At 42.5% G+C, this 18,342-nt stretch overlaps 1 protein-coding gene across 2 annotated transcripts; it reads left to right on the plus strand.

Annotated features, from left to right (window-relative positions):
• The first annotated feature begins 53 nt into the window (after nucleotides 1-53).
• On the plus strand, nucleotides 54-16,534 carry adam8b (ADAM metallopeptidase domain 8b). 2 transcript variants are annotated; one of them, XM_062525683.1, is made up of 25 exons: nucleotides 54-284; nucleotides 549-652; nucleotides 790-878; nucleotides 1,095-1,173; nucleotides 1,335-1,411; nucleotides 2,040-2,232; nucleotides 3,017-3,051; nucleotides 4,743-4,770; nucleotides 4,913-4,981; nucleotides 5,382-5,551; nucleotides 5,856-5,937; nucleotides 6,209-6,354; nucleotides 6,709-6,886; nucleotides 9,733-9,822; nucleotides 10,577-10,772; nucleotides 10,991-11,090; nucleotides 11,586-11,748; nucleotides 12,225-12,302; nucleotides 12,546-12,627; nucleotides 13,021-13,147; nucleotides 13,457-13,628; nucleotides 13,940-13,987; nucleotides 14,464-14,514; nucleotides 14,798-14,875; nucleotides 15,676-16,534. In XM_062525683.1, the coding sequence occupies exons 1-25, from the start codon at nucleotides 197-199 to the stop codon at nucleotides 15,721-15,723; spliced, it is 2,571 nt and encodes an 856-aa protein (XP_062381667.1). In that variant the 5' UTR covers nucleotides 54-196; the 3' UTR covers nucleotides 15,724-16,534. The 2 variants fall into 2 exon arrangements, with proteins under 2 accessions (XP_062381667.1, XP_062381668.1); XM_062525684.1 differs by having other exon boundaries at nucleotides 55-284; nucleotides 13,460-13,628.
• Nucleotides 16,535-18,342: the final 1,808 nt, after the last annotated feature.

An 18,342-nucleotide genomic window follows, 5' to 3' on the forward strand; every position in this document is an offset into this window, starting at 1 on the left:
AAGAAAGAGAAGGAAATGCTGTAGTGTACAACGGAAATGTCCGGGAGTGGTCATTAGGCCCTCCCTCCCTATTCGCCAGCTTGTCTGTCCTATCTAGTATTAGCTTGAAAGCCGGACTCCGCGTGCGTTCCTGGATATGATAGTGTAAATACAGCAAGCGGGCGGGGCCCTAACCAACTAGATTAGGCTGCAGTACATGTTGATCACTTGGCACACATACTGTAGCTGCTCTAGAGGCACAATGGGGCACATGTGTACTGTGGTATTCGCGATCAGCATATCTGGTGAGTGTGTGTGTGTGTTTTTTTTAAATAGCGATTGTTAATTTTTGTTTGTGCCGGTTAACTCTTACAGTAGGCTACTCCACTTTCTGAACAGAAAGTGTCAACGTTATTGTTCGCAAACTATTCAAGGTTAAAGGAAAACATTTTTATTTATTTAACTGCGTTGCAGCTTTGTCTTTGGCAAAGTAGCTATGCCTGTAGAAATGTCTATTGATGTTGGCTAATTCCAATCGTGTTCGACTTCTTTATTCTGTATTAAAAAAGCTGTCTTTAGCGACTTTGTTCGTCCGCTGCCCCACGTTTCGCACTATGAAGTTGTGCGGCCGGTGAAGCTAAGCAGCAGAAGCAGACGCAGTATATCTGAACAGGTGGGTTGTCGTCGCACTTTCTTTGACCTTCCATGACATCTTCTTGCCACATTAGTCAGTCTTTGTGGGGCAACATAAGTCTTGTAGGAATGCTGTTTATTGTAGCCTAAGTCATCAATCCAAAAACATTTTCCCAGGATGGCGCGGTGAAACAGTATCCAGATGAACTTCAATATGAGCTACACTTAGATGGAAGAAATCACACTGTTAAACTGGAGAAAAATAGGTAAATAACCAAACTATTTGCGATGATGCATCGCTTATTGATCTACCTGGGCATCATGTGTGTTCCCACGGGTATGGGACATCTTGGAAGAAGACTTGGTAATGTTACTTTGTGTCACTAGTCACTGGTCTCTCCACAAAAACATAATAATAATGACTTGTAAAACATCGAATAGAATTTAGTTGTAGCCTATTCACATCTGATTATTGTCCTTAGGCTCCTAATAGGAAATAATTACTCTGAAACGCATTACAACCAGGATGGAACTCGTGTGACCACATTTCCAGATTTCAAGGTAAATATTTAACATTCACCTAGATTGATCAGAGCACCTATTAGCTCAGATGCTCTCTAGATGGTCAATTAACAGCCTTTTCTAAATGTTAGTGGCTTACATGGATCACCTGAACTGTACGTATAAATATTCCCCCTGTTTTTTTTTATTATTATTCTTAGGATCACTGTTATTATCACGGACACATCCAGGGCTTGGAGGATTCATCAGTTAGTGTTGGAGTCTGTAAAGGGATTAGGTATGGATATGAGATTAAAGCATCACACAAAACCTGTGCTTTTGATCGTTTCACTGCCTTGAAATCAAGCACTGTGAGAAATCAAGTTCCGTAAACTTGATTAATAGGAAATCATGACTTCATAAGCTGTCAACACAAATTCCGATGTGGACACATTTCAAGGTTTTTTATGACCCCTTATAAGTCAACATGAGAACCAATCCCTTCCTTATTGCACAACTGTCACCTCACCCTAGAGGTGACATACAGGTATTTTGCAAGAGAAAGACAACTGTGAGAAAGTGTTCTAGCTGAGTTTTTCAGTGTTGATGCAATGTTTGCGAGTTACAGTACATAGATTTGCTGGATTTTTTTTTTTTGTTTGATTTGTGGCTCAAGTTCTCCAGAAGGAAATGCTGGTGGAACTTGACACTTGAAGGTTGACTTTGCGTTTACCATGTCAACATTTCACACATTCTGTTTCAGAAAAATCAGTCACACTTAGTCGAAACACCAGAAAACTCACAACAACCCATTCTTATCAATCCCACAGAAAGTGTTAACTTCACCAGGCAAGGAGCCATTTTTTTTATTCTTTATATTTATTTTACATTTTTTTACTGTTTTTTTACTGTTTATCCCCCTTCAGCGGTTTCCTGCGCGCGGCACAGCAGGTGTACCTGATTGACCCGCTGGAGGACAGTCCTGAGGGGGACCACGCCATCTACAAGCCCCAGCACATGAGGGGCCGAACAGCCAAATGTGGCCTCACCAACACCACCGAGGACGACGACAGTTTTATCCAGCCCAGGGCCGCAGGAGTCTTCAGACCCAATGGCCAGGTAACAGCAGCCATGTGATCCTTTCTCACCTGTGCGTCTCTGGATTATAATCTTCTCTCACTTCTGCATCTAGATTATAATCTTCTCTCACCTGTGAGGCGTCTGTGATTCTCACCTGTGCATCTCTGGATTATAATCTTTCTTACCTGTATGTGCTTTGGGTTTGGGTGTGCAGGGTTTAGGCCAGTGTCTTCTCTCAATTTTAATGTGATGTATCAATAAAGGAAATTAAGCATAAAGCAAAATTACTACAGCAGAAAAACATCTGCCAAATACCATAATTATAATAATAACATAATTATAAGCATAGTACTGATGTTGTTTATTCTTACAGACAGACAAACGATCAGATCAGGTCTAAAGTGTGTGGTATTATGGCAGAATAGATGTTAGGAATAGGAGCAGTCTTCTCTGAGTCGTATTACAGTACCAGTGCTGTTCATATTTCCTCCATAGTATCAATATTGAGGTTAAAGATGGAGTAGCTCTGCGGGCGCTGTGGCGCAACGAGCAACAGCGCCCGTGCCATATACGGGTCCGAGTGCCCACGGGGACCCAAGTTTGATTCTGACCTGCGGTCATATCCTGATCCCACCCCATCTCCCTCTCCCACCTGCTTCCTGTCTACCTCTTCACTGTCCTGTCATAATAAAGGCAAAAAAAAGATGGAGTAGCTCTTACAGATATAAAGTATGTATGTATGTACTGTATGTTCGGGGAAACTGATAGTAAATATGTGTTACTGAGTGGTAATCTCACTCTTGTGCTCCTCCTCTCTCAGCAGAACATGCCACATTTCAATACGCCGCATTATGTGGAACTGTACATTAGGGATGCAACGGTTTTCAATAATTTATTGAACCGTTCGGTTTGGCCTGTTCGGTTCAATAGACTCACCTAAACCGCAATATTTCGGTATACGCGACATTAAACTTTTTATTTAATACAAGGTTATTGCGCGCGCGTAGCCTGGGAGCGATAGGAGGAGTGCTTAGGACCCGGGGGATGCGTTTTCTCTGACTGTTCAGCTTGCCTCTCGTCAACCTTGCAACAACCAATCAGAATTTTACTGAATTTCCCAAGAGCCAATAAGCGCGTTGAAATGCAAATGAAGGAGTCATGTGAGAAGAAACCAAGAAACAAACTTTACCGGCGGCTGATCATGGCGACATTTGAAGTAGCCCACGAACAAGGCAAAAAGACCGTCAGTAAACAAAGCACAGTGTGCATTGCAAGCACTGCTTCACAACGATCACCTAATAAAGGTAACACATCCAACATGTCGGCCCACTTGCGCCTTCATCACCCGGCTGTAACCTTAAGTGGAGCAGCACGGAGAGTTAGTTTGCCACCGAAAACCCAACCATCCATTGCTGCAGCCTTTCGACAACAATATTCCTATAATTCCCAAAGACATAACGAATACGACGGCGTATTAGGGCCACGTATATATACTTTGTAAAGACGCAAATTTGCCACTTTAGAAGGTCGAAAATTTGCCACATTATAAAGTCTGTGTGTAACAGTGTAACCGGTGGTTTCTGCCCTGCGTTGATTGCTCGCTAGAGTAGCCTAAGAAAGCGTGACGCCGACACAGCTGAGTGTATTCTCTTTTTGATAGTTTACTGGAAAATATTGTAGGAATGGGAGGTTATAGGAGATGGGGAGGCTGACATGTCATTCCAAACTCGGGTCATTTATTTTCCTGACGTTGTACATGCTAGGCTACGGGCAGCGGGAGGTGTCCACTCGAAAAACAATAAACTCACTGCTAAATCAGCCAATCGCTCGTCCACTCGTCAATCACACAAACTCTCTCGCACACACACACACGCACACACACACACACACACACACGACAGGAGACACAGGGGAAACAGACACTTTGTGAAGTGGCAAATTTGCCACTTTCTTCTCGGAATATTGCCCCCCCCCGACAACAGGTTGCAATAATGTTCATTTCATTGTTCTAATATTTTTAATGCTGCACTGCACTTTTGTCTATGTTTACATTTTTTACGTTCATAAAAGAGGACAGGGCAGGCACTCCCAAATCAAATATCCATTTGAAACTACACATAATACTACCTCACCAATTATTTTGAGAAGATTTTCAGAATTGTTCACTACTTTTTTGAGGGTGTATAACAGTTAAGTATTTTCTTTAAATGTGTGAAGAACAGTGAGTTTATTAAATAAATAACTACACATTACTTTATGCTGCACTGCACTATGGATAACATTGCCTGTTTATGACAGAAGGCAATGATGGTGTTCTTTTCTTTTAATACATTTTTGTGATTCTGCTTCATCTGTGTCAGGCTATGCATTTAATATTTTCTCTGCAAGTGTAAGTAGAAGCACATTGTTGATTTGAAATAGAAAAGGCAAATATAGCCTCCTGTATGCTAGAGCCAAGATAATATTGATATATTGAAACCGAACCGTTACCGTGGCCCAAAAACCGTGATACAAACCGAACCGTGGCAAAACTGTACCGTTGCATCCCTACTGTACATGGTGGTGGACAATATGGAGGTATGTGTCCAATCCATACAGTGCATCAAGCAATAGCCTACATTTGTGTGTTTCGTTATATGAGAATGTACTGTATGTGCTGTATACATGTAATACACGCTGTCTTTGTGAGGTCTAAGTATGTCTGAACATCAATCCACAGTTCCGCAAATATAAGACCTTTGAGAATGTGCGAGCGAGGATACAAGATGTGGTCAATCACATCGACTCGGTAATGAACCTTTTTCACCCTTTTGGAATGCTTTCACCACTTGTAATGCTTCCTCTTTAAGCACACAACTAATGTCCCACAATCAGCTTAAACATTTAAAGATCAGTCTTGGTTATTCAAAACACCTTGTCAAATATGATTTAAACTGAGAACTCTTAATGTTCTTCAGCTATATTTATGCTTGATTCCTTCCCTCTTGTTGTTCTTCTTCCTTTGTTTCCCTTCCTTTTATTATTCAGTAAATTGCTATCTCATCAGCCGTCTTGTAGTTACTTTACTAAGTGTATAAATGTGTGAAGTTAGCCCTCTGTTTTATGTCTCTGCATGTGTTCTTGAATGAAAAGTGAGTTAACAAAAACAACATACTAAACATCCTTGAATCCTCCGGAATGCTTCTCAGTATTACCGAGCTGTAAACATCCGAGTTCTGCTGGTCGGCCTCGAAGTCTGGACACAACAGGACAAGTTTACGGTCCACGGTGACGAGGGGAGAACCCTTGACCGCTTCATCGAGTGGCGCCTGAATGACCTTGTACCAAGGGCTCGCCACGACAACGCAATGTTTGTGACGTGAGTATGGCTGACATTTTTTACTTTTCCGTCAGTGAAAGACAAAATATTTGCACACTGTCTTCTTTGCTCCCAAATGTGAATTAATGGTACAACATTTCGATCACTCTAGTCTTTGTGAGGTACATAAATTGTACATCCTTGTGCAGATATGTTTTCTTTTTCTTTTGCGTTGTTCAGTATTTAATACCTATTGTAGTTGTGTGTGGATTTTTACATGACAACTTTTCTGGAAGTGCCGTGATGAAATGTGTGACTAACACTCTGGATCTTCTTCCTCCTCTTTGCTGGTTTCTTCCCACAGCGGCACTAACTTTTTCAGTGACACCGTTGGCTTCGCAACCAGAAACGCTATGTGCACGGACAAATCATGTGGTGTTAACCAGGTAGGGTATAGGAATCAATCATTTTTATTGATTACTTTAGATATATAGATATACTGTAGATAGATAGATGTACTTTAATGTTGGTGGCAAATGTTGTTACAGAAAAAAATAGCTCAATTCAGTAATCGATAAAAGAAAGAATAAAAAAAACAATTTTTCAGATGAGTTCTATAGTGTTCAGGAGGATTGCTATGGAGTGATGTGTGATGTTTAATGTCCCCTGGGGGCATTAAAGACTATTTACCTTACACACACTCTCGTCTGGGTCCAGGACTACCATGAGAACGTTCTGGCTTTGGCTGCCACCATTGCCCACGAGATGGGCCACAACTTGGGCATGTCACACGACGAGCCTGAGTGCAGCTGTGGGCCCTATGAGAGGAAGTGTCTGATGGTGGCGACTGTTGATAAGCATCCGTAAGTGTTTACTGGTATTTAGAATAGAATATCTTTATGTTGTCATTCTAACAGATACAACAAAATCAAATACAGTCCTTGTCAAGTGCCAGACGTCACGAGGTAGTATATTAATAAATAAATACATTAAAAATAATGCTTACTACTGCATACTTGAATTGCTAAAAGCATGTAAGAGACACACCCAAACGAACATCCAACATTGTTGCATTTTGCAAAATAGCTGTACCTGCTAAACGACTACAACTTATCAAGGTGTGTCCTCCATCCTTCTGTGGCACGTGTTGCACTACCAGTTCAGTCACAGGACCTCAACTGTTCTCTCTCCGTCTCTCTGCCTGCGGCCGTTCTCAGCTTGACGTTCCCCAAGATCTTCAGCGACTGCAGTCTGAAGCGGCTGAGCGAGTTCCTGGAGAGCCCGAGCGCTACCTGCCTGCTGGACCCCCCGAGACCGGACTCGCTGTACGGGGGCGCCGCGTGTGGCAACGGAGTAACGGACACGGGAGAGGAGTGTGACTGCGGATCTGTGGAGGTAAGATTGGCAGCAGCCTAGCGGGTATGGAACTTGGCTAGCATACGGTAGCCAATAAAAGTCTTGGGTTCGAATCCCGGCTCGAACCCCCACCGTTGTGCTGAATGAATGAATGAATGAATGAATAAATGAAGACTGCGTTGTTATTGACCAATCAGAGCCCAGGGGGGTAGCCTAATGTTTGTGGTGCTGTGATCTTTGTCTAATGGGAGTTTTGAAAAAGACATTGTAGGGTTTTTCGTTTTGTAGTTGGAGTGGCAGATTGTGAATATTTCGATTTACGGGCTGCAACAAATCACCTATTACTTGTCAATTATAGTGAATTAATTCAGAAACTGGTTTTGTAATCGATTAATCAGTTTCAGTCATTTTTAAGTGTGTGTGTGTGTGTGTGTGTGTGTGTGTGTGTGTTGGGGGGGGGGGGGCAGCTTGAACTTGAAAATTGTCTGGTTTATTGACTGTACTTGGAATGGCTTTGGTGTGTTGACAAAACACTTTCAACTTTTTAAAAAACTATTTATTTATTTATTTATTTTATTTATTTTATATTTTTGGGGGGTTTTATGCCTTTAATGATAGGACAGTAGAGAGAAACAGGAAGTGAGTGGGAGAGAGCGTTGGGGTGGGATCCGGAAAGGACCACGGGCAGGAATCGAACCCGGGTCGCCGGCATGCGGTCCAGGTGCCCCAGCCAGTCGCGCCACGGCTGGGGCCTAAAAAACTATTTATTGACCTATCAACTTATCATGCGATACTGATATAATGAAAAGAATAATTGATAGATTTGCCGCTTATGAAATTAATCATATTTGGATTACAGTCCAAAAACAGAATACCCACATTTTCTTTCATCTAGTCAGATATGAAGCCCATTAGAAACTACCCAATATAATCTGTGTTGTTTGCATTGAACAGGCGGTGGCTGTTTACTTTACATTTATGTTCAGAGCACTCTGATTTTCAATGTTGACAGAGAAACGTTAAAAAAAACAAAGAAATCATTCTGGGAAACAGGCCTTTCCGAGAGCACAGAGCACAAACAATTGAGTTCTAAATGTCTCTAAGGAGGATGCTTCAGCCTCACCCATAAAAGACAATAACAACCAAGAGCGCAGACCTCCACCAGGCAAACACATAACCGCTTCCTGCATCCAGATGGTGATATGGATCACTCCCAAATGTAATCGTTTCTTCCTTGGGTCATCTCAGACCTTCTCTGAAAATGACATCTCTGAAATCCATTCATCATTTTTTGAGTGATCTTGGGAACAAACAAACAGACAGACAAACCAACAGACAAACCAACAAACCCAGATAAAAACACAACCTCCTTGGCGGAGGTAATTATTCACAAAAGAACACTTAGCGCTCGGGTTACACAAACAAATGACCGCCACTCATTGACAGCCTCCTCAGCCTCTGCCTTCCATCATACTCTTGTCTGTAACTCAATACGGGCTGCAATTGACTAGTTGCACGAAAGGCTTGTTTGTTTCCTGGGGAGCCAGGTGTGCTTGAACCTGCCACTATTCTGAATGCAATTAGTGTCTATGCGTCCTTCTTTATCGTAGCGTGCTGATTCACTACATTAGGTGCAACACCCAACCGGGTCCGTGTAGACGCTAATTACATTCAGAATAGTGGCAGGTTCAAACACACCTGGCTCCACAGGAAATAAACGAGCTCACCGAGAGCATTTTGTGAAACTAGCCAGTTGCGGCAGTTATTCTAGAGAGGTTCAGGGGCCCCTCTCCCAGCAAGAGTTACTGGCGTTGGCCGGTGCGTCCTACAGATAACTGTGTGGATTACAGCCTCTGGCTCATAGGGCTCATGCCGGTACATTCACGGCTTCGTCATTCTCGGAGCTCCATGTGGTCTTAGTCAGAGTTCCCTCTAATGGGTCTAGCAGAGAGCGTTACGTCCATCTGCGTCCAGGTCCGTTGCCATCAGACGTGACCGGCTTGAGTGGTTGCTGCTGAGAGATCGTGTTAGTGTTGACTCACACCCTCGACTCACTTTCTCTGATCCACCACAGCTGGTTCTGATGTGAGAAAATGAGCAACAGCAGTCCTGTTCTTCTAAAGTCAGTTTTCTTCTCCAGTGTCTTGTTAACACGTCAGTACTCTTGAGTCACTGTTTCTCTGTTCGATTTTGCGCTAGGCTGGAACACACATGGGTTTGGAGAGAGGCACTGTTCTGCAGTGAAGTTGTTATTTATTTATCTTTTAAAAAATGAAAATGGTTCGCTCTGTGGCCATAGCAGTTAGTGTTGAAATGTAAACAGATTAATTTCAGTCTTGTCTCGTCAAGCTCTGGGTGTAATGCTCTTCAGAGAACATTGTCTTTTGTAGCACTGCTTACAACTAGTCTTGCTGATCCTAGCACTTGCCAACTGACTAGAACTGACAGTTGTTGTTATTGTACTCTACCTTTTAAAAAAAAAATAAACTGATGCACTTATTGCACTCTATTTGTACTTTTTAAATTGTCTTAGAATTGTTTAGAGAATTGCTTTAACAGTTCACCATGTTGTTAGTTGCTCATTTATTAGTTGCTTTGATTAAAGGCGAACTATGCAAGAACTATTGCAAGTTTGTGCCAACGGGCCGGTGCACTGACAAACAGAAAATCTCGCAGCCTCACGATCATGCCGATTGAGGAGTGTGTAAAATATGCACGCTAAAGCTGTTGGGGAAGCTCTGCAGAGAAAGCTACAAGCGTAAAACGAGAAAACAGCGAAGAAATTGGCAATTCTGCATAGTTCCTCTTTAAAAAAAGTGTCAGGCAAATGTAATGTAACGTAATGCCATCTCATCTGAGGTCGTCTCATCTATGTCACCCCACAGGACTGCCAGAACCCCTGCTGTGATGCGTCCACGTGTCGTCTCACCGCAGGATCACAGTGTGCGGAGGGAGGGTGCTGTGAGAAGTGCCAGGTACCCGCATATCCGTCTCTTCTTCTCATCTCATTATCTCTGTATCAGAGATCTCACAGCAGAGCAGCAGCACTCGAGAATCTCTGTATGGTCGTCTTTTTTCTCTAGCGTTGCGAAATACTTCTGTTTTGCCCTGGTACATGATGTCCTTGCATGAACTGTTGTTCAGTTGTCAGATCTGTTCTTGTTTTTTTTTTTTTTCTTTGTTCTGCAATCTAGTGTTTTGTGATGAAGTTTACAGTAGATCTTTAAGTTGATCTTTGTCTTAAATCTCAGCTTTAGAAAGTGCCCTGGTAGTCACTTTTGCTTGTGTAGGCCTATGCTCTGGAGTAACCTTTCTGCTATTAGTCCAGTGCCTGCTGTGAAACTGCATAACAGTCGGCCAGAGACCCTTTGGATCTGATCTTTCATAAAAAAACAGGAAACTGAAGGGTTGAGAGCGTTCCCGTCCTGGAACAATAACAAGTAACTGGAGGCCCTCATGGCAAAAGAAAACAATACCTTTTATGAATCCTGAGGAAACAGGACAAATTGATTGCACCAATACCTTTAGGAACACACCAACATTTTGGGAAATAAGCTTATTCACCATCTCCCCCAGAGTTAGAGAAGATGATACTACCCTTCTCGTCTCCGTGTGTGCAGTAACTCTGTCTGAAGCACTCACCATTAGCATAGCTTAGCAACGTGTTGTTTAACTGATCTCCTGTTTGTTTGTTTGTTTGTTTGTTTGGTTGTTTATCTGTTTGTTTAGATCAAGCAACCAGGGAGTGTGTGCAGGGCAGCAGCCCATGACTGTGACCTAGCTGAATACTGCACTGGTACTTCTGGAGCCTGCCCCGAAGACTCCTTCAAGATGAACGGAGTGGAATGTAACTATGGCAACGGCTACTGCTACAATGGCATATGCCCGAGTGCAGAAAGACAGTGCAAGAAACTGTGGGGCCCAGGTAGCGTCACGTTTCCCAATTGTCATTCACAGTCTCTTACTGGCTGGCTCGCCAAGTGCCTAATCTGAATGAGAATTAGAACAAAGTAACAAGGAATTGTGATGTGGAAATATCGGGAAGGACAAGTTGGAAAATATTCAGGACATTTAGGAAAAATAGTTACAAAAAAGTGTACAATCCTTAATCTCCAGTTGTGTTTTTGATGGGTTGTATTGCAGGTGCACGGGCACCTCCCGAGTGCTTCCATTACAACTTGAAAGGAGAGGGGGACGCCCACTGTGGAGTCTCTGGTCGCACCTACAAGCGCTGCTCAGATAGGTACAGCCATCTTAATATTCAGGACATGGTTGATAAACAATGAAATGTCCAAAGCTGAATTCCACTCTTGCTTACTCTGCATGCAAAATAAATTAATTACGAAGTCAAAGAAAATCTTCCACTTCAAATTGAAAGACAGTCTGTAGTTTACACTGATTTTAAAACAGCTAGAAGGCCCCTTAGCTGTTCTAGAATCAGTGTAAACTACGGCCTTTCGGGGCTTATTGCTTAAGTAAATCTGCTTCTGCCGCACTTACCTTTAACCGCAACACACTAATGAAACCGGGAAATCAGATTAAAGTAACTGGTTTAAATTGTTTAATCTGACCATTGCACTTTTACTCTTTTATTGTGTTTTATATGTCTTATAATGATTATTTATTGTATGTGTGTACCCAGTGGAGAAGCGCTCCTAATTTCGTTGTATTGCAAAGTACAATGACGATAAAGGCATTGAATTCAATTCAATTAAAATGCCATGTGTTCACGCTGCAGGGACATGGTATGTGGTAAGCTGTTCTGCCAGGGAGGGAATGAGCATCCCTTTGTAGGCCTGCCTGGCTACTGGAGAATGCCCCAGTGCTTCTTTTTGAGGGATAACACAGACGTTCACGGTGTTGGTATGGTGCCAACCGGCACCAAGTGTGGCCTAAACAAGGTGAGAACGAGGTCCCTAACATCCGTATGCTCATGCCCATAGCCATGCCAAACTTAGATCTAATACTACTTCTTATAGATACAGACGGTTAGATGGTTGCCGCCCCCTCTGTGGGGGAAAACATGCTAACATCTCACATGAAAGTCAATGGGTTAACTCCCTAGCAGAACACAAATGGGGGGGGGGGGGGGGTTAAAGCAACACTAAAGAGTTTTTCTGCTTTCACTCCACGGCCCTCTATCGGCTATAACCGCACTATGTACAGTAACTTTACGAGGTGGGGTAGTGTATCTGTAGTTCAATGAAATGAGACATCAGAAACTACAAATTTGACTTGCTTCAATGTCGCAATACATCATACTTTCATAAAATCATGCAACATATTCTACCTTGTCTGTTATTTGCTGAATGAATGAAGGTTTGAGTTTGAATGAGTTTGAATGAGTTTCTAAGCCATAGTTCCTCTCTATGAACAGGTATGCTACGGACACATGTGTCAGGACGTCAAGGTCTATGGAAACAAAAACTGCTCTGAAAAGTGCAGCAATCATGGGGTGAGCCACTTGTAACTTACTGTACGTTTAATAAGTCTTTCGCTTTCACTAATCGGGTGACAACATCAAGTTCCTGAGACAGGATCTTGCACTGGCAGTGTTAGTTTGACAGTAGCCTAAAGATAGAAGAAATGATCTAACTTTTGGTGTGTGTGTGTGTGTGTGTGTGTGTGTGTGTGTGTGTGTGTCTGTTTGTCTGTCTGTCTGTCTGTCTGTCTGTCTGTCTGTGCTGCGTTGTTGTAGGTGTGCAATCATAAAGGAGAGTGCCATTGTGACATTGGCTGGGCTCCACCTGACTGCAGCACCAGAGGATACGAGACCCATGGTAATAAAGCCTGCATGTTATAGACAACATTTCTCATTATGATAACAGCCATCGGAGCATATACCGTAGACCCTTTCAACTGCATAAACAAATATGTGCGTTCCCAAGGCATTTCTGATTTAAATTTTTAAAAATGTAAAAAATGTCAAGTCAACATTTAGTAGAGCGTTACACTAAAGTTAGAGTCACATTGATTTCAAAGTAACTGTTGATTTTGAAAATTTCAACCGGAAGCCTTCTAGGAACAGATTGAAAGGGTCTTTATTGCGTCATATATGACGTGGCATGTGATGGTATAAGTCCTATTATTAAGTGTGTGTGTGTGTGTGTGTGTGTGTGTGTGTGTGTGTGTGTGTGTGTGTGTGTGTGTGTGTGTGTGTGTGTGTGTTCTAGGCGCAGGTAGCAGTGCAATCATCATCGGTGTGAGTGCAGCGGGCGCTGTGATCTTACTGCTTGCCCTTCTGGTCGCCGTCACCAGGCTCTGCAAAAAGGGAAAAGCAACAAGCTTCTTCTGTAAAAAGTGAGTTTTTTTTCATTTTTCAAGAACATACATGTTTCTGGCTTTCATAAAATGGATTTGAAGATGATTATTGCAAGCAAAATCATTCATCATTCATCATCAATTACATTACACTACAGCTGAAACGCTGAAACAACCTCTCCTCCGAATCACAAGCCGAATCTTTAAATGACTCCGATTGCGATTTTGGCCTATAAAGTTGTGCTTGTTCCAGTACCAGTGATATGTAAATCTCTGAAACTCGAAAATGCTTGTGTCTCATGTGAGGCGTAGTGTTGACCCATATGCCCATCGTGTCTTCGTCTCCTGCAGGAAGCCTCACTCAGGGAAGCTGACGCCGTCTTACCAGAGGGACGTCGCCAGCGACGGCCAGCTCACCCAGCCGCTCCACATCGGCCAGCCGGTCTTCATGGAGACCACGTCCAAGCGGTTGGACGGCCCCACCATGATCACCGTCATGCCCTCCCGCCCCGCTCCATCGGTGAGTAATCAGTCTCGTTGTTTGTTCAGTGGTCCACTGGATAATGGCCCCCGCAGCTCAGTTTCGATTTACCATCGGCGTGACCAGCAATGATATTTGGTATTGTTGCCAGTAAACCGAATCTGCGATTCAATGTCTTTGTATTTATACTCTGTACAATGACAATAAAGTTGAATCTAATCTAATCTAATCTAGTTCCTGTACAGTCAAATATATACTAATATATAAATACATGCACAGCCACAGAATTTCTGTTCATTTCTGTTAAGTTGTTGAACAACATGAACAGAGATTTCTCTTCTGCTTTGCAGCCACCCAGAAACTCACCGAGACTCCCAAGCCAGGGGTGTAATACCCAGGTAAGCGCTGCATAAACGGACTAAAACTTTCCGTCGCTACAATGCATAAAGTGGGCAGGAAATGTATGCCGATGTGAAACTTGAAACATTATTTTCCTTTCTGTCTGTCTGTCTGTCTGTCTTTCTTTCTTTCTTCTCTTTTTTCTTTCTTTCTTTTTCTTTTTTTCCACTTAGTCACACACCCTTTCTTTTAAGACACTCTTACTGTGCTTCTTACACCCCACAATTAAATGTATGTAGGGCATTCCACTCTCACTAGTCAACATCTGGAACAACAAATGAGGCTAAGTTTAGCCTCTCCCTGCAGAACTCTGTCTGGGCCAGTTCAGAATGTGTCAGCGCGTTGCTGGAAGAGTCCTATCGCTCTCTCTGTTGGAGAGAAACACTCATGGAGAGACGCAGGCTGAGGCTAACTGATGCTCAAAGGTGGTCGTAGGTGATCTAATGGAAATGTGTGTGTTTTTGTCTCTCTGCAGATGAGGCCTATGCCCCCTCCGAAGCCCTCGCCTGCTGGCTCTGCGAAGCTGGTGAGTGTGTGTGTCTCATTGTGTCCTTATGAGTATTAGACCACTGGAACAATGATGTCAGTGGAGCCACTTGGTTCAAACATGGTCTGCCACACGTTTTGCACCATGTCTAATATGATGTGTTTCTCTCTCTCTCCCTCTGTCTGTCTCTCTCTCTCTCTCTATCTATCTATCTATCTATCTATCTCTATCTCTCTCACACATTTTGCACCATATCTAATATGTTTCTCTCTCTCTCGCTCTCTCTGTGTGTGTGTGTGTGTGTGTGTGTGTGTGTTTGTAGGCCCATAATAAACCCACTCCACCTCCAGTGCCCCCAGTGAAGCCATCTGTGGCCAATGGAGGCTGGAATCACACACAGGTCAGAATAACCCCAACGCCCCTCTGCTGCTTTTTAACCGCACCAAGTGCACAGGGACGTTTAACGTTGCTAGCAAAATGTTCACACTTTTTTTGTTTGTCGTCTGTTTTGAGTTCACTTTGAGCATTTGCAATCATCTCACACGTGGTTTGAGGAGGTAGTTCTCAGTGTGCATGTGGATATTACCGTTGAAATTGAGCAGTTTGTAATGATTCATGAATCCATTAATACGTTCCAATGTAACAGTTCAAGCAAAATGTGTTTGCTTCAAACATTTGCCTCCGTTCGAAGAATGTTTAAAAAACAACCCATTATTGCTCTCAATGGCGCTAGTCTTAGTAGTATCAGTATCAGTATGAGTTGTCCAGCGTGTTTATTATCTTCTGCTGGGAAGAGAGGGAAGATGTTCCATAATAACCATGCATTAGATCCACCCACAGTAAGTGCTTCACGATTAAAGCAGCTCTTACGATCGACACACAACAACTGACGCAAATTGGCTTGACATTTGGCTTGCCTGCGCCTCACTCACTTGACAGTGAGTTCATTATATCTGGGAAATGAGCATCACTGCATTTGATTTCACGCTGGCTATAGCAGCACAGTGGTCTTCTTAGAGAAAGGGATTCTGACGTGCATAGTCTGCATAGCAGACAGTAGATTTCACGACTGAAGTGTATCCCGGATGTTTACAGTGTGGCTGGGACTCAGTCTCCATTTTTCCCTTTTTTCCACCCTTTTTCCCTTTTTCCCTTTTTTTGACCCTATTGTCCTTTTTCCCTTTTTTTCCCCATCTGCAGTCAGGAACAGGAAAGCCAGCGTGGAGGCCTCCCACTGCTCCGAGATGATGACTCGGTGCGAAGGCATGGCGTGAGTCACCTGATCCAAGCGAAGCCGTCCTCAGATTGACATCTCCGAGCCAGACCACTGTACTGGTGCAGACCTGCCTCTATGAAAGCTCTTTTTATGGAGCGCTCGCTCAGGAACAAAGCCTTGGTGTGCCAGGGCCTCGTGGGGACTAATAGGGATCTACAGAAGGAAATACCTCTGATGTCAGATTTGTTCAAAAACTTTTATTTTATTAATTTTTTTTTAAAAGTTTTTTTAGGTTAGGCTTTATTGTATAATATTTATTGTTTATAGGATTCCCATTAGCTGGGGCTTAACAGGGGAGCTACACCAGGCATGTAACTAAAGCGTTCCGTTAGCGTTGCGTTTGCAACTATTAGCTTCCACTATACTCAATGGAAGCTGCACCAGACTTGATAACGGTGCGCACATTTAAAAAATAAATAGACCTGTCTTTTAAAACTAGATTTTACACGCTGTGAATGGAACGCTTCAGTTATGCGCCTCAGTGCCTGGGCTAGCTCCCCTTGTAAGAGCCAGCTATTCTGCCTGGGGTCCAACAGCACAAGGTTGAAAGTAGTTTGACTGCACTGTTCCATGCTGTCTTGTTCTGCTGTGGACTAAGAGTTTAGTTGTAGAAGCAACGAATGTCACTCCTTTTAAAATGCACTTTCTTCACTTGTTTTTACCATCCTCTCTATGTGTCTTTTAATATTTATTGTTGAAAGTATTTAAATGTAATGTAATGTAATGTCACATTTGAGAGGATGGATGTGTCTGTTGAATAAAAAAAAGAACTGTGAAATTGCATTGGTGTTCGTATTTTGTGTACAACTTAACTCTTAACCCAAACCTGTGATAAGGTTGATATAAACATGTCTTAAACATGTAATGCTATTATGGTCAAATGAAACAACTTTAAAAAAAACATGTTAAGCTGCAGCTTATAAATCTAAAGCTCTAACTGGAGTCCGGTGAAAATGGTCAACAAAGTTAATCTGGAACTAAACCTATGACTGAATGCAGCCTGTAAACTCAGATTTCAGATACAGGTACAGGTACAGGAGACTTTGTTGATCCCCGCAGGCCAATTCAGTTTCTACAGTCCATTATACACATACTGTACACATACAGTCGATCACACACAGCTTAACACACATACTGAAAGAACAGAAAGTTGAAAGGGTAGTTTCAGAAAGACTGAAACTCGCAGGAAATCCCACAGGAGTTCCAGGGAATGAGAATGAAACCAAAGTCTTTATATATAAGTGTCTCTGATGAAACCCTGGTGGTGAATCAGTCTTAATCCCAGCATGCAACAGTCCAGATGAATGATGTCACTTATTTTCAGTATTAGCAAGGTGGAATACCAGATGTCAATTCTCAGACGTCGTCAAGCCTCATGCTTGAATGACCACAGACTTTGTCTGTAGGGGGTGGGGAAGATGGGACAGGACAGATGATGACAGACTAACTCATTGCACAATATAATTTATAGCCATAGTTGAGTAGAAGCAAATTCTTCAGAAAAAATCATCATTAACTTGTCATCTGATGATAAATTCTAAATAGCAGTACAACGCAATAATAGTCTTTTGTGTTTATGGTGGCTCATTGCGTGTTGTCTATCATAATGTGGCACAATTTGAGATACTGAATTCTGTTTCAAAATTCTTTGAAGCAGCACTGCCATCATTTCCAGGTTCTTTCCTGTGTGTGATAGGATTTGTTAATGGAGAAGATACTGTATGTCAAGATGTGGCTAGCCTCAGTCTCATGAGTCTCAGTCTGGTATTGTCTTATATGTGGCACTCAGTTCTCTCCAAGTACTGAGTTTGCAGAAGCATTATGAATGACAGAGTGATGAGCAATGAGGATTCAGTCATCCACAATCTGTTTCCTGTTTCTGTGCGTGTTGAATGCCTTGTGCGTACGTGTGTGTGTGTGTGTGGTTGCAGGTCTATGCATACTAAAGGCATTTATTTTGATGGGATAGATAATGTCTTCCTGCAGTGCACAAGAGCTCTTGAAATTATTGATTATTTCCAAACACCTTTAATCAGTCTAGCTCATCATCATCTTCATCATCATCATCATCATCATCATCATCATCATCATCAACATGATGCTGCCATGAAAAAATGAATATGAATAAGGTGGACATAGGTTACTGTAGGCACTTACAAGCAATCGTGGATGTGGCCATTTTGCCTTTGTGAGAGCTTTAGGATCCATGCAAAACAGTGTCAATTCAATACACCCATATATGGAAAGAGCGTATTTTGCAGACTGTGCCTTATATACCCTTCAAACGTGTTGTTTTGGGTCAGAAAAAAAAGAAGGTTCTGAAGAATGAATGAATTAAAATAACGAATGTGTTTTTCCCCATGTCGCATTTCAAAACTGGTCTTCCTCTGAGGTATAGGCCTACGCAGACAGCATGACCTCATCTCCTCCTGACGCCCTGATTACCCAAACCTGTCACGTAGCCATATGCTTGGGCCCATAAATTATCATCAGGATGCAATAGGCAGCAAGTCACTGACGCCAGGAGTTTTTAGGATTTTCCAGACTTGAGTTATCATACGTGCAAAACAATATCCCAATCAAAGCAACGA

The sequence above is a fragment of the Sardina pilchardus genome, chromosome 22, assembly GCF_963854185.1.
Source record: "Sardina pilchardus chromosome 22, fSarPil1.1, whole genome shotgun sequence".
NCBI lineage: Eukaryota > Metazoa > Chordata > Actinopteri > Clupeiformes > Clupeidae > Sardina > Sardina pilchardus.